The 15,900-nt window shown below is 45.6% G+C and overlaps 1 protein-coding gene across 2 annotated transcripts in view; it reads left to right on the forward strand.

Moving 5' to 3' along the window:
- Positions 1-4,553, forward strand: part of RAB3GAP2 (RAB3 GTPase activating non-catalytic protein subunit 2) — a 67,335-nt gene extending 62,782 nt beyond the window's left edge. For both annotated transcript variants that reach the window (XM_069768473.1, XM_069768474.1), the window contains exons 27-35: positions 380-446; positions 780-850; positions 955-990; positions 1,322-1,396; positions 1,550-1,768; positions 2,173-2,262; positions 2,361-2,579; positions 2,985-3,143; positions 4,236-4,553. In XM_069768473.1, the coding sequence (XP_069624574.1) occupies positions 380-446; positions 780-850; positions 955-990; positions 1,322-1,396; positions 1,550-1,768; positions 2,173-2,262; positions 2,361-2,579; positions 2,985-3,143; positions 4,236-4,385 (1,086 nt within the window). In that variant the 3' untranslated portion in view covers positions 4,386-4,553. The remainder of the gene's footprint in view (positions 1-379; positions 447-779; positions 851-954; positions 991-1,321; positions 1,397-1,549; positions 1,769-2,172; positions 2,263-2,360; positions 2,580-2,984; positions 3,144-4,235) is intronic.
- The last annotated feature ends 11,347 nt before the right edge of the window (positions 4,554-15,900 follow it).

Below are 15,900 nucleotides of genomic sequence, written 5' to 3' on the forward strand. Positions count from 1 at the left end.
GTGTCCGGGCATACGCTATTGATCACTTATCAATCAGGTTATCAATCGCAGATCAGTGACGGTGTGACACCCACCCGACCTCCCCAGCAATCAGCTGGATTTTTTAAAATTCCAGCTGGATGTAATCACTTTGAACAGAGCGGCTGATGGACCTAGGTTTTTTTTCCAACCTATGAGTGCAGCTCTATTCAAAGTGTTAGTGTTTAAAAAAAAAAAAAAAAAAGAGAATAAAAACAACTGATTGGCTGCCGGATGTCAGACCGCCACTGATCTATTGATGACCTGTCCTGCAAATGGGTCATCAATACTGTGTGCCTGGACGACCACCCCTTTAATTTATGGAACGTGTGGTCACCAGGTCTCTGCTCTGTCCTTCCAGGAAGCTCATTTTCTAGTCCGGTCCGTGGATCATCTAAAGAACATTAGTAATGCTCACGTGCAGTTTGGTAAGTGGCATAGAAAGTCATCAATCTTTAAAGGGGTGTTAAAGTTATAGATAAGTGATTTGTCGGGATATGACTGCTGGGACGCCCACCGATCCTGTGTCCCCTGTATGAATGCAGGCATGACCACCTATAGGAGCTGTCGTGCACGTGTGACCACCTCCGATATTGTGAATGGAGCGGTGGTCGTGCGTGCTCGGTACTGTTCACAGGATAGACAGAGGGCCCCATTCTCGGGGACAGTGTGAATTCCCCCCGATCTTACGTTTATCCGCTGTTCTGCATCCATTTGCCTCTGTGATAGGAACGTACTAATGTCACATTCTTGTATTTTAGGGCTGTCCCTGATGATGTGGAATACATTTATTATTAAACGCTTCTCAGCCGCCGCTTATCTTATGGATAAGGTGAGCACATGCATTATAGGCGATTATCAGAAGAGCGGCACGATCCCGCGCTGTTAGCGTCTCGCACGTTTGCTGCTAATTAATTTTTTTTTTTTTCTTTTTAGGTTGGGAAATCGCCAAAAGATCGGTTGTGTAGACGGGTAGGTACAGCCGACACTGCTGGTGTATGGAGCTTAAAGGGGTAATGGAAAATCATCCCCTAACCCTTGAATAGTTAATAACGAGGAGATTGTTGGGGGTCCCATCACCACCGAACACAATAATAAAGGTCCCTTGTCCCCCATTTGAATGAAGAAGTGGTTGCTCACGTGTGCTGCCGCCCATTTAAAGTCTACGATCTGGCTAAAGTTGCGGATCCATTAAAGTTTGTACTGTGACCCCCAGTGTATGTTCAATCCCCCATTACCAGGATTATGGATGTGGGATTATATTCCCATACATGTGATTGACTCATTTTCTCGCACTGTGTAGGATGTGGGCATGAGCGATACCTCTATGACGACCTTCCTGGGAAGTTGTTACGACCTCTTGCAGACCATGATGGAGGTAACTATCACCTTTCTTGTACATTAGGAAGAACTTCTGCTAGTTCTTCTGGATAAAATATTGGGAAACCACAGAGAGGGGATGATACAGTAGATGGACGGCGGGTGGTAGATGTGTTCTGTGTATCCGCTCTTGTAACGGTCTCGTCTTCAGGCCGATGTCAGCAGTGAGGAGATGTCTCCCCCGTTGCTGGAGGTAGAAGACGCGTGGATGTCGGTGGAAGGTCCCAGCTCTATCGTGGAGCTCGCTCTGGAGCAGAAGCACATTCACTATCCTTTAGTAGAACACCAGTTTGTGCTGTGCGTCATCATGTACGCCATCATGCACTTCTCCCTCAAGTCCGCGAAACCTCTCGCTCTCTTCGACAGTAAGGTGAGATGTCCGTCTCTGGTTCAGGCCGGGTGTGTCATGGTGAGAAGTCTCTTTTCATCTTCCTAGTGAAGGCTGCAAGCCCTTTTTGTATTAATCAGTAAACTTATTGAATATATGAAACTTTCCTTTTTTTTCTGATCTATTTTTTACCTTAAGCATAAGCCAGGGAGGAGGGAGGAGCAGCTGCAGTTTTTCTATCTTGGTCTATTAGACTGAACGTTGGGAAAGATAGAATTGTACGATCATCAAGGTTTACATAAAGCAAAAGTCAAGTGAAACTTGTATCTTAGCAGAGAAATCTGCTTCTTCACTTATGAGCCACTTCTTCACTTATGAGCCACTTCTTCTAGCCCTTCCCTGCCGTTTTGTACCAGTAGACCAGTAACTTTCTTATGTTACTACAGGGGAAGAATGCCTTCTTCAAAGATCTGACATCTATTCAGCTGTTACCCAGTGGAGACATGGATCCTAGTCTAGTCAGCCTACGACAGCAGGTACGCGCCCACAATGCCGCCCCTGACGTCTGTCTTACGGACAATAATGGTAAAGAGCGATGAATCTGTACGTTCTGTTATCTTCTGTCTCCTCTCAGTTTCTAATGAAGCTGATCGGTGCAGCCGTCCAGGCACAGTTCCAGTCACAGATTACAGTGAAGACAGAAGAAGCCAAATCGGATGTGGAGCAGAAGTCGCTGGACTGGCCGACCCTCGCCGTGGAGCTGGCGCCACAACTCCAAGTAAATGAAGACACGCTGCAGCGACACTACGTGTGTGAGCTCTACAACTACGGCTTTGACCATCTTGCAGAAGAGGTAAGAATAAGCAGGTGAGGTTGACACCACCTGGTGGTGAGTTTGGGTGGTGGCACTTTGCCGACTTCATTTTCTTGTGACCAGACATGATTTCAGACATGGATTATGGGATGTGTTAAAGGTCATTTATTTATTTATTTTTTTAAGATTTGCTTCATCAATGTAAAATTAGGCAACTTTCCTAATAATCTATAATTAAAAACGTCCTATTTTGTTAATGTAGAGTCTGTGCAACTACTTTACACGGCTGCTTGTGCTGCTGCTTCTGAGAGTTCGCTGTTCTGATACTAGAGAGCTAGTGAAGGCAGCGGCTTACTGTCTTCACAGACTTCACATCTGGCGCTTATTACCGGGAGCGCCACGGCCACATGCTTGATACTAAGAGCAGTCTTCTATTTCCCACAGGCCATCCTCCAAGTTGCGGACAAAGAAGTTTTAGCTTCTCAACTCTTGGTCCTCACTGGGCAGCGGCTGGCACATGCATTACTACACACACAGACAAAAGAGGGGATGGAGCTGCTGGCGAGACTGCCGCCGACGCTCTGCACGTGGATCAAAGCAATGGTGAGCAGCAGCGAGACTTCAGCCGGGATCACACCATGCACAGTGATTACAGGAGAATCGAGTCTCTGTACCGCTACATATGTGCAAAGCCTTAACTGAGCACAGATTTCCAGAAATTCTGCAAAAATATTATTTATATATATATATATATATATATATATATATATATATATATATATATATATATATATTTATTTATATTTTTTTTTTTTTTTTTTTTTTTCGGAACTTGGAGCCCGGTTAATATTTTTTTTTTTTCCTCGATTTAGTGTACCCCCCCGCCCCATATTTTTCATTAGCGACTCATCCTTTTAATTTGCTCCTTTTTTTTAACAAATATTTAATGTGTTCACCTGTTTTGTTTCTGTAAAGTTTACCCCTGAGCCGCCGTACAATGCTAACCACTGAGTCACGGTGCGCTGCCCATGTACAAATGTACTCCTTTCCGCCACTGGAGGAATTTTATGTACCCCTGATATTTTTTGGGAACCATTTTTGTGAAATGTGAGACATTAAAAAGTCACCAAAAAAAGTTTAAAGGCAAAAATATTTCTTTACTGCACAAAATTCATGAGCTGTGTTCCCAATTTTGAAGAGTTTACTGCCAAAAAAAAAAAAAAAAAAAAGCAACCACTACCACAAGACAAAAAAGAATAAGTGACAAAAAAAAGGAAATGATGACTCTGGGCCCCTAGTGTTAATTTTTTCTTTTTTTTTTTTTTTTTTTTTTTTTTGCAAGAGAGAGGTAAAACAGGAACATCAATGCCCCCTATTGGAGGTAGCAATTTTTAAATTCCCAGAGGAGCATTGCACGGCCTAGAATAGTGATCTTTTGCTGACTTTGCACTCTATAAATGGAATAACTTTATGTCTTAAACCACCAGTTAGAGGCCTCTCATCCAGCCGGTGGGTGGGTGAGAGACCTCTGACAGCTTATGTCTGCACATAATATGTCTGGTAAGGCTCATTAACAAGTCAGTGTTGACTTTTACAATTGTTACACCCAATAGGTGGCGCTAGAGTTCCTGTACATGTAAATATAACCATAGATGATGCAAACGACAACCTAAATTGTGATTTGATCTGTTCCAGGATCCCCAAGATCTCCAGAACACCGACGTACCCATCCCGACCACAGCCAAACTGGTGGACAAAGTGGTGGAACTGCTACCAGAAAATCACGGCCAGTACGGCCTAGCTGTGAACCTCATAGAAGCGGTGGAAGCCATGTCTGCCTTGTGACCCTTCTCTCATCCCCTCCCCCCCGAGGCATTCAGGGCTCTTGTACAGTACATAGGTCTATACCAGCCATTATGTCTGTGTAATTAACGCAATCACTGTTAATATTCTGTCCTTTCCCCCTGATAATATGCAAATAAGTGTGAGATAAACTAAGAACTGTTACGTTAAGATCCCTCGTTATTTATACCGCAGGATGACTTTACCCAGAATCCCTCACATCTCTGCATATAAGTCGTCAGACACTACGACCAACCAAACACATTGCCAGCGCTGATTAGAGTATAGAGTATATCTATATATTGTAGGGTCCCGCCTGTAGTGCGGCTTCTGATCAGGACCCCCTGCAATTTGCTACCACTGGACAACTGTTTTCAAAGCATGAAATTCCATCACTGCCGAGAAAAAGTAATAAATAATTGGCCATAATTTTCACAGGATGTGAGATCTTGGGGAGGCCGGTGACATGCTTTACCAATCATCGTATCAGCTGTTACATATCTAACGTGACCAGAACCAGAGTCCATTTTAATTACCATATATACTCGCGTATAAGCCGACCCGAGTATAAGCCGAGACCCATAATTTTGCCAGAAAAAAAATGGGAAAACTTAATGACTCGAGTATAAGCCTAAATGCAGCAGCTACTGGTAAATTTCAAAAATAAAAATAGATACCAATAAAAGTAAAATTAATTGAGACATCAGTAGGTTAAGTGTTTTTGAATATCCATATTGAATCAGGAGCCCCATAAAATGCTCCATGAAGTTTATGATGGCCCCGAAAGATGCTCCATACAAAAATATGCCCCATATAATGCTCCATAAAGTTTCTGATGGGCCCCATAAGATGCTCCATAGAAAATATGCCCCATACAATCCTGCATAACATTTGCACCATACAATGCTGCTGCGATAAAAAAAAAAAAAAAGACATACTCATCTCTTGTGCTGAGCAGGTGGGGACACCAACACTTGCGATATTCACCTGTCCCCGTTCCACCGCCGCTCCGTCTTCCGTGTCCTCCGCAGTGACTTCAGGCAGAGGGCGGCGCGCACACTAAACTCGTCATCGCGCCCTCGGACCTGAACAGTCACAGCCAGAGGATGCGGAAGATGGAGCGGCGCACAGCGGTGGAACGGGAACAGGTGAATATTGGAATGCTCACCCTTCCCTGTCATACTCACCTGCTACCGGCGCAGTCCCTGGCAGCTTCTCACTGACAGATGGTCTCCGACAATTTCTTCCTATGTTCAGGGGTCACGTGATACCGCTCATTAAAGTAATGGATATGCGGCTCCACCCCTATGACATGGTCTGAACAATTTGATCAGAGAACCCGGCAGACTTTAGAACCATGGCCCCAAGAGCCATACTGTTAAACTGAGCAACTGAGAATTCTGGTAGAAGAGGGGACCCTGCGACAGAAGGCATGGAAGATCCGAGAGTTTCCACGGAGTGTCTGCGATGTTAATTATTTCTGTGTACCAGGGTCTTCAGGGCCAGTCCGGAAGGATGAATAGGACTGGTACTTCCTCAGTGTTAATCTTCTTCACCACCTTGGGAATTAGCAGTAGAGGCCGAAAAAGGTATGGGATGGAGAACTGTGTCCAAGGAATTGCTAGTGTGTCTGGGGCAATTGCAAGTGGGTCATGGGATCTGGATACGAACTGAGGAACCTTGTGGTTCAGTCGGGACGCCATTAGGTTGAGGCTTGGAGTCCACCATCTAAGACACATCCTGGAAAAGACTGACTTAAGTGACCGTTTGCCGGCAGTGTCATTGTCCACTCCTGGAAAGGGTACTGCTGAGATTGCCTGAACATTCCGCTCGGCCCACAAGAGGATCTGAGCGACCTTTGACATCTCTGCTCGACTTTGAGTTCCCCCTTGGTGATTGTATGCCACCTACTTAATGCTGTCACACTGGACTCGAATTAGACATGCATAAGGGACGTTCTGCCAGTGGAGCAGAGCAAGGAAGATTTCCCTGAGTTCCAGAATGTTGACAGGAAGAGATGATTCCTCAGTGGTCCATCAGCCCTGGACTGTTGTCTTGAAAAACTGCTCCCCAACCAAGTAGACTGAGGTCCGTTGCACTAGCTTCCAATGAAGAGGTAGAAATAGAGATGAAGTAAGGGAGAACACTTTCACCATTCCAGAGACTTTATCTAAGAGGGAAGCGTGACAAGATCTGTCCCATCTTACTAAAAGAGGTGAAGAGGGCATGTGTGAAAGCGAGCAAACAGGACTGCTTCCATTGAAGCAACCATCCTGTCTAGTACGCTCATGCAGAAGCCATGGGAGGAAGGTGAGGAGCCTCTGAGAGCAAATCCAGCGCGTTAAAGTACTTTTCCTTAGGCAGGAAAACCTTTGCTTGTGCGGTGTTGAACTGCATTCCCAGAAAAACTAGACGTTGGACTGGGATCAGAGACGACTTTGCGTTGTTGATGATCCAGATCAGACGACAAAGTGTGTCCAGAGTGAGCTGTAGACTCTCGTGACATGCCGAGGGGAATGCCGTCTAAGTAGAGCTTGATGAAAATGCTTCTGCTGCAAAGAATAGCCATAACGGTTGCCATGGTTTTTGTGAAAACTTTGGGTGCAGAGGATAGGACAAACAATAGTGTGAACTGTAAGTGCAATTCCTAGAATGCGAAATGAAGGAATCTCTGGTGTTGAGGGAAAATGGGTATGTGCAGATAGGCATCCTGAATGTCCACGAGCATAGGAATTCTTCGGGCTCCATGAAGGCTACCACCGACTGAAGGAACTCCAGTCTGAAGTGATGCATTTGTACATATCTGTTCAATAATTTAAGGTCTGGAATGGAACGAATGGCGTCATCCTTCTTTGGAACTACAAACAGGTTTGAATAGAAACCCAAAAAGCGTTCTAGTGAGGAATGGGAATGATGACACCTGCCTGGAAAAACTTGGAAATGAGGGAAGGGTTCTTGGTGGGGAAGACTCGAAAAAGAAAATGAGGGACAGTAGAAAATTTTATATCTTGCAACCGTAGGAGCTGACGTCCCAGACCCAGGCATCATCAACTACTGAGAGCCATTCGTTCCGTAAATGGAGACTGCCGTCCACTCTGAGAGGCTTCCCAGGTGGGAGCGACCCGTCATTCCGAGGAGAATCTAATTCTGGAGGGCTGATGTTGGCGAGTTCTTGGGCACCAGGTGGGGACTGGTCTGAAAAAGGGTCTTTTCTTTTACTGACGAACTGGAGACTTGCCCTGTCTGTTATTGTTTTGGGTTAAAAACCTCCGAAAGGAAAAAAATTGAACTGTGTGATGTCTGAAGGGTGGGCGCTTAGTCCTCTCTTGAGGGAGTGAAGTCCTTTTACTCCCTTGGTGTTCAGAATTAATTTATCGAAACGAAGACCATGGAACGGGAGGCCGGTGAGAGACTTTTTGGATGCTGAGTCCGCTTTCCATGGCTTTAGCCATTGGACCCTGCAATTAGTGATAATGTTGCTGGCTGCATCAAGGGAAGCCATCAGAAGGTACTCCCTGCGTGACCAATTTAGTCTTCCAGTTTGGATGAAAGAGTGTCTGAAACGGGTGTTTTGTAAAGGCCAAAACCGCCTTGGCCAACCACAGACTTATTTGGCAAGGGTTTCGGTGTGTCTGTTGGAGGGATCCTTTAAGCAGGATCCATCAGAAAGAGGCAGAATGGTGTTCATGGAGAGCTGGGGGATTCACTGAGTGAGATTCTGTCCATTTCTGAAGCAGGTCAGCTACAAAAGGATACAGAATGTCCATGTGTTTTATTCTCTAAAAACGCTGGTACGGTGTTCTTTCGTGAAGATCCCATTGAAAGCCTCATGATTGGCAAAACTTCAAGAAAGGCGTTTCGGGGGGAGGTGTTATGGAGGCCGCCACATGACATTAAAAAAGGAGAATTCTTGTACTAGGAATTTGCTGTTCTAAACTGGGACTGATATCAAGTCTCCCTCAGAAAAAAACCCCACTGTTAATGGAGACCCTTCCCTGCCATGGAAAGTACAGAGTCCTTCTTCACAGAACGGACGACTGGCATCAAGGGGTCTGGATGCACCGGGGGCGGCTGGCACGCAATGGATCCGTCTTCCCACCCTACACATCTGGCTCTGTGGGAAAGCGGGCTGGGATGTAGTGGTGAGGAGCAGTCGCTTGTCCCTGTGTGCGGATACCCCCCCCCCCCCCCCCAAAAAAAAAAAAAAACAACTAAACTCTTTATGTTAGGGTGCATAGGGTGACTGTCGTCACACTAGCAGTATTTGGTCAGTATTTTACATCAGTGTTTGTAAGCCAAAACCAGGAGTGGGTGAAAAATACAGAAGTGACTAGTGATGAGCGAATTTGCTCGGCTTCCCTCTTATTCGGCAAGCTATAGCGCTTGCCGAATAAGCTGCAGAGGGAACCTGGCTTCCTGAATCGCGCCAGCCGATCAGAGCCGCAGCAGAAACCCAGCTTCCTGGAATGCGCCGGCCGATCAAGAGCCGCAGCTGCATGTGTTGCGACTGTGTGACAGTCAAGATGCATGCATGGAGAGCCCAACAAACAAGTATGTCACTCTCCACAAGGAGAAACCTTACCCCTTAGACCCCAGTCCAGAGCCTCTCACCTAGCCAAATCAGTTCTTATGCTTCGCACTGACGAGGGCCAACAGCCCGAAACACCGTGTCTGCGAATTGAGATACTGATTTGACTTTTATCCTCCTAAGTCATATTGCAAGACTTGCTAAAGGGTTGATTGTGAATTGTAGGATCGCTACTTCCAACAGGTGGCGCTATAGAGTTCAAGTCCTCTTTTTCTCTGAAGAGGCAATTTGCATATTAAATTTCCCAGATGAGCATTGCACGGCGAATAAGCCTCCTCACCTGGACATGCCGGAGCTGGTATGTCACTCTCCACAAGGAGAAACCTTACCCCTTAGACCTCAGGCCAGAGCCTCTCACCTAGCTAAATCAGTTCTTATGCTTCGCACTGACGAGGGCCAACAGCCCGAACCACCGTGCGAATTGAGATACTGATTTGGCTTTTATCCTAAGTCATATTGCAAGACTCGTTAAAGGGTTGATTGTGACTTGTAGGAACGCTGCTTCCAACAGGTGGCGCTATAGAGTCCAAATCCTCTTTTTCTCTGAAGAGGCAATTTGCATATTAACCCCTTAATCCCATATGACGTACTATCCCGTCCAGGTGACCTGGGACTTAATTCCCATGGACGGGATAGTACGTCATATGCGATCGGCCGCGCTCACGGGGGGAGCGCGGCCGATCGCGGCCGGGTGTCAGCTGCCTATCGCAGCTGACATCCGGCACTATGTGCCAGGAGCGGTCACGGACCGCTCCCGGCACATTAACCCCCGGCACACCGCGATCAAAGATGATCGCGGTGTGCCGGCGGTGCAGGGAAGCATCGCGCAGGGAGGGGGCTCCCTGCGGGCTTCCCTGAGACGATCGGTACACGGTGATGTGCTCACCGTGTACCGAGCGTCTTCTCCCTGCAGTCCCCGGATCCAAAATGGCCGCCGGGCTGCATCCGGGTCCTGCAGGGAGCACTTCCGGGTCAGGATCAGGCTGCAGCTGCAGCTCTAATCCTGCCCGGCTGTATGTCAGATCACCGATCTAACAGAGTGCTGTGCACACTGTCAGATCGGTGATCTGTGATGTCCCCCCCTGGGACAAAGTGAAAAAGTAAAAAAAAAAATTTCCACACTTGTAAAAAAAAATAAAAAAAAAATTACTAAATAAAGCAGAAAAAAAAAAAATATTATTCCCATAAATACATTTCTTTACATAAAAAAAAAACAAAAAAAACAATAAAAGTACACATATTTAGTATCGCCGCGTCCGTAACGACCCGACCTATAAAACTGGCCCACTAGTTAACCCCTTCAGTGAACACCGTAAGAAAAAAAAAAAAAAAACGAGCCAAAAATCAACGCTTTATTATCATAACGCTGAACAAAAAGTGGAATAACACGCGATCAAAAAGACGGATATAAATAACCATGGTACCTCTGAAAACGTCATCTTGTCCCGCAAAAAACGAGCCGCCATATAGCATCATAACCAAAAAAATAAAAAAGTTATAGTCCTGAGAATAAAGCGATGCCAAAATAATTATTTTTTCTATAAAATAGCTTTTATCGTATAAAAGCGCCAAAACATAAAAAAAATGATATAAATGAGGTATCGCTGTAATCGTACTGACCCGAAGAATAAAACTGCTTTATCAATTTTACCAAACGTAGAACGGTATAAACGCATCCCCCAAAAGAAATTCATGAATAGCTGGTTTTTGGTCATTCTGCCTCACAAAAAATCGGAATAAAAAGCGATCAAAAACTGTCACATGTCCGAAAATGTAACCGATAAAAACGTCAACTCGTCCCGCAAAAAACAAGACCTCACATGACTCTGTGGACCAAAATATGGAAAAATTATAGGTCTCAAAATGTGGAGACGCAAAAACTTTTTTGCTATAAAAAGCGTCTTTTAGTGTGTGACGGCTGCCAATCATAAAAATCCGATATAAAAAACTCGCTATAAAAGTAAATCAAACCCCCCTTCATCACCCCCTTAGTTAGGCTAGGTTCACATTGCGTTAATGGGTTAACGCTAACGGACAGCGTTGCACGGCGAAAATGTCACAATTAACGCCGTGCAACGGGTCCGTTAGCACAACCATTGACAGCAATGTGATTTTCGGGTGTAGCGCATCGCTAGAGCGTGCCATTTTCGGCTCGCGCTAGCAAGGTGCCGTTCTTTTGTGGCGCGCCTCAGACGCTGCTTGCAGCGTCCGCGGCGCGCCCGAGGTCCGATCCCCGATCTTCCAGAGCGGGGACGTTAACGCGACCACTAAACACGACACCTAAAAAGACATTGCGTTAGCGCAATCCGCTAGTGCTAAACGGATTTCCCTAATGCAATGTGAACCTAGCCTTAGGGAAAAATAATAAAATTAAAAAAAATGTATTTATTTCCATTTTCCCATTAGGGTTAGGGTTAGGGCTAGGGTTAGGGCTAGGGTTAGGGTTAGGGTTTGTATTACATTTACGGTTGGGATTAGGGTTGGGATTAGAATTAGGGGTGTGTCAGGGTTAGGTGTGTGGTTAGGGTTACAGTTGGGATTAGGGTTAGGGGTGCGTTTGGATTAGGGTTTCAGTTATAATTGGGGGTTTCCACTGTTTAGACACATCAGGGGCTCTCCAAACGCGACATGGCGTCCGATCTCAATTCCAGCCAATTCTGCATTGAAAAAGTAAAACAGTGCTCCTTCACTTCCGAGCTCTCCCGTGCGCCCAAACAGGGGTTTACCCCAACATATGGGGTATCATCGTACTCGAGACAAATTGGACAACAACTTTATGGGTCCAAGTTCTCTTGTTATCCTTGGGAAAATAAAAATTTGGGGGGCTAAAAATCATTTTTGTGGGAAAAAAAAGGATTTTTTATTTTCACGGCTCTGCGTTATAAACTGTAGTGAAACACTTAGGGGTTCAAAGTTCTCACAACACATCTAGATAAGTTCCTTGGGAGGTCTAGTTTCTAATATGGGGTCACTTGTGGGGGGTTTGTACTGTTTGGGTACATCAGGGGCTCTGCAAATGCAACGTGACTCCTGCAGACCAATCCATCTAAGTCTGCATTCCAAATGGCGCTCCTTCCCTTCCGAGCTCTGCCATGCGCCCAAACAGTGGTTCCCCCCCACATATGGGGTATCAGCGTACTCAGGACAAATTGGACAACAACTTTTGGGGTCCAATTTATTATGTTACCCTTGTGAAAATACAAAACTGGGGGCTAAAAAATAATTTTTGCGAAAAAAATAAATAAATTATTTTAACGGCTCTGCGTTATAAACTGTAGTGAAACATTTGGGGGTTCAAAGCTCTCAAAACACATCTAGATAAGTTCCTTATGGGGTCTAGTTTCCAAAATGGTGTCACTTGTGGGGGGTTTTAATGTTTAGGCACATCAGGGGCTCTCCAAACCAACATGGCGTCCCAACTTAATTCCAGTCAATTTTGCATTGAAAAGTCAAATGGCGCTCCTTCCCTTCCGAGCTCTGCTATGCACCCAAAAAGTGGTTTACCCCCACATATGGGGTATCGTCGCACTCAGGACAAATTGCACAACAACTTTTGTGGTCTAATTTCTTCTCTTACCCTTGGGAAAATAAAAAATTGGGGGCGAAAAGATCATTTTTGTGAAAAAATAAGATTTTTTATTTTTACGGCTCTGCATTATAAACTTCTGTGAAGCACTTGTTGGGTCAAAGTGCTCACCACACATCTAGATAAGTTCCTTAAGGGGTCTACTTTTCAAAATGGTGTCACTTGTGAGGGGTTCCAATGTTTAGGCACATCAGGGGCTCTCCAAACGCAACATGGCGTCCCATCTCAATTCCAGTCAATTTTGCATTGAAAAGTCAAACGGCGCTCCTTCCCTTCCGAGCTCTGCCATACGCCCAAACAATGGTTTACACCCATATATGGGGTATCAGCGTACTCAGGACAAATTGGCCAACAATTTTTGAGGTCCAATTTCTTCTCTTACTCTTGGGAAAATAAAAAATTGGGGGCGAAAAGATCATTTTTGTGAAAAAATATGATTTTTTATTTTTACGGCTCTGCATTATAAACTTCTGTGAAGCAATTGGTGGGTCAAAGTGGTCACCACACATCTAGATAAGTTCCTTAGGGTGTCTACTTTCCAAAATGGTGTCACTTGTGGGGGGGTTTCAATGTTTAGGCACATCAGTGGCTCTCCAAACGCAACATGGTGTCCCATCTCAATTCCTGTCAATTTTGCATTTAAAAGTCAAATGGCGCTCCTTCCCTTCCGAGCTCTGCCATGCGCCCAAACAGTGGTTTACTCCCACATATGGGCTATCAGCGTACTCAGGACAAATTGGACAACAACTTTTGGGGTCCATTTTATCCTGTTACCCTTGGTAAAATAAAACAAATTGGAGCTGAAATAAATTTTGTGTGAAAAAAAGTTAAATATTCATTCTTATTTAAACATTCCAAAAATTCCTGTGAAACCCCTGAAGGGTTAATAAACTTCTTGAATGTGGTTTTGAGCACCTTGAGGGGTGCAGTTTTTAGAATGGTCTCACACTTGGGTATTTTCTATCATATAGACCCCTCAAAATGACATCAAATGAGATGTGGTCCCTAAAAAAAAATGGTGTTGTAAAAATGAGAAATTGCTGGTCAACTTTTAACCCTTATAACTCCCTAACAAAAAAAAATTTTGGTTCCAAAATTGTGCTGATGTAAAGTAGACATGTGGGAAATGTTACTTATTAAGTATTTTGCGTGAGATATCTCTGTGATTTAAGGGCATAAAAATTTAAAGTTGGAAAATTGCGAAACTTTCCAAAATTTCGCCAAATTTCCGTTTTTTTCACAAATAAACGCAAGTTATATCGAATAAATGTTACTACTAAAATGAAGTACAATATGTCACGAGAAAACAATGTCAGAATCGCCAAGATCCGTTGAAGCGTTCCAGAGTTATAACCTCATAAAGGGACAGTGGTCAGAATTGTAAAAATTGGCCCGGTCATTAACGTGCAAACCACCCTCGGGGCTTAAGGGGTTAAGGTTCATCTTGTTCTTTTCTCCATCAAGTTCCTTTCCATAGGTGATGAGAAGATAAAGGTGAAGATACAGGAAGATCAAGAAGGATATGGATAGAAGAAGGAATATGATGCTCTTTCCTGTCCCCTAAACCCACATTTTTTTCCATCAAAGACTTTAAGGTTATGTATAGACCTTTTTGGTCTATACATGGCTTGTACCCTTTAATTTTAGCAGGATTGGTGGCATAGGGTTACTATACTGGTAACTTTGGGGCCTCCGCGCCGCCCTCCCCCGTCTCGTTGGCAGCATTTTCTAATTTAGGCCATGTCTTCAGCACAGTCTAGTCCTGGCGGTTAGCTCCGCCCTCTCCTCCTGGCCTCATCGCAGACACGCCCGCTTTTCTCCCGCCCATTAGACACGCCCCCTCCTCTCAGTGGCATGGGAGCCGAGCGCCTTTTCCTCTCTGTGGGCCCTCCTCTTCTTCCCCTCGGTCACCATTTGCCGACATCTGGACCTGGAAAGTGGCATTTCTCTTGGGGGAACACAGGCTCTCCCTCCTACAGCTCCGCTATAGCCTGGAAGCAGACTTCAGGACCTGCATCTTCTCCTGTGAGTTGGCTCTGCTCTGACACTCTCCTCAGTAAAATCTTTTTCTGTTCCCTATCCTTCTGGCATTAGTGGATCTTCCTTCGATCATGCCTAATCCTAAAGGAGACCGCTCTCGCCCTCCTGCTTCTTCCACTCTTGTCAAACACGTTTGCACCTTTTGTAAATGCAAACCCTGACCATTCAGGTCAGTCTTCTTCCCTCTGTCAGGACTGCAGAAACCCCCCCCATGCCTGCTACCCAGGAGTCCCCTACTGCCCCCGCAGAGTGTGGTTCCCCTAATCCAGTGTGGGCTTCCTCTCTGTCAATCTGTTGTGGACCTCAACAAGATGTCACACACCTTGGTGTCTGTTCTTGGCAGATTGCCTGTTTCTAAGCCTATCGTTGCCAGCAAATCACAGGACTTATCAGTTACGCCTACCAACTTGGGCTGTAAGCGATTGAGGCAGGAGCGTTGTTCCAATTCCTGCTCTCTCCCCCTGGCCTCTCCCAGCGGACAGCTTGTTCCTGGTCCTCCTTTCCTGAGTCACTCGCTGAGGCAGTTCCGGATGTACTTTCCGAGGCTGACTTGGACCTGGATTCTGACCAGGTCACAAGAGAGGCCACAGGTTCACTAGGATAGGAAAAGGGTTTCCTTCAAACCTACCCCTGCCTAGTGTCCCTGCACCCCACAGGGTAAATCCGCCAGGAACAGACCTGGCAGATTTTCCTCTGCATGACACCTCTCCGTTACCTAGGCTGTGGCAAATGTCAACCACCAGGGAGGAACTCGGAGTCCCTTTGTAATGTCAGAGGTCTCCAAGATCCTCCTCTGGACAGAGAAGGTTCCGGCGATATCCACGGTGCATATTCCCGGTGTCGACAACTGGGCCCCTGACTTTCTCAGTCGTGAGGGTCTTGTGGTGGGAGAGTGGTCTCAACATCAGGATATCTTCAATCAGATTTACCTTCGATGGGGCACTCCGGATGTAGACCTCATGGCGTCCCAGTTGAAGTCTCACAGTTCGTTTCCAGGACACGTGATCCTTTCGCGGTGGGTGCCAACGCTCTAGCGATACCCTGGTCAATTTGCCCTCCCCCTCCCCTATCTGTTCCCTCCTCTCCTTCCCAGGCTGTTGAAAAAGATCAAGGCGGAAGGGGTGCCAGTCATGCTAATTGCACCAGATTGGCCCAGGAGGTCTTGGTTCGCAGAGGTCGTCAAACTTCTTGCAGAAAACCCCTGGAGGCCCCCAGACAGACTGGATCTTCTTTACCAGGAGCCGATCTTTCACCCGAATTCTCGGTTGCTTGATTTAACGGCGTGGCTGTTACAACAACGGTTC

This window comes from Ranitomeya imitator, chromosome 5 (genome assembly GCF_032444005.1).
Source record: "Ranitomeya imitator isolate aRanImi1 chromosome 5, aRanImi1.pri, whole genome shotgun sequence".
In the NCBI taxonomy this organism is placed as follows: domain Eukaryota; kingdom Metazoa; phylum Chordata; class Amphibia; order Anura; family Dendrobatidae; genus Ranitomeya; species Ranitomeya imitator.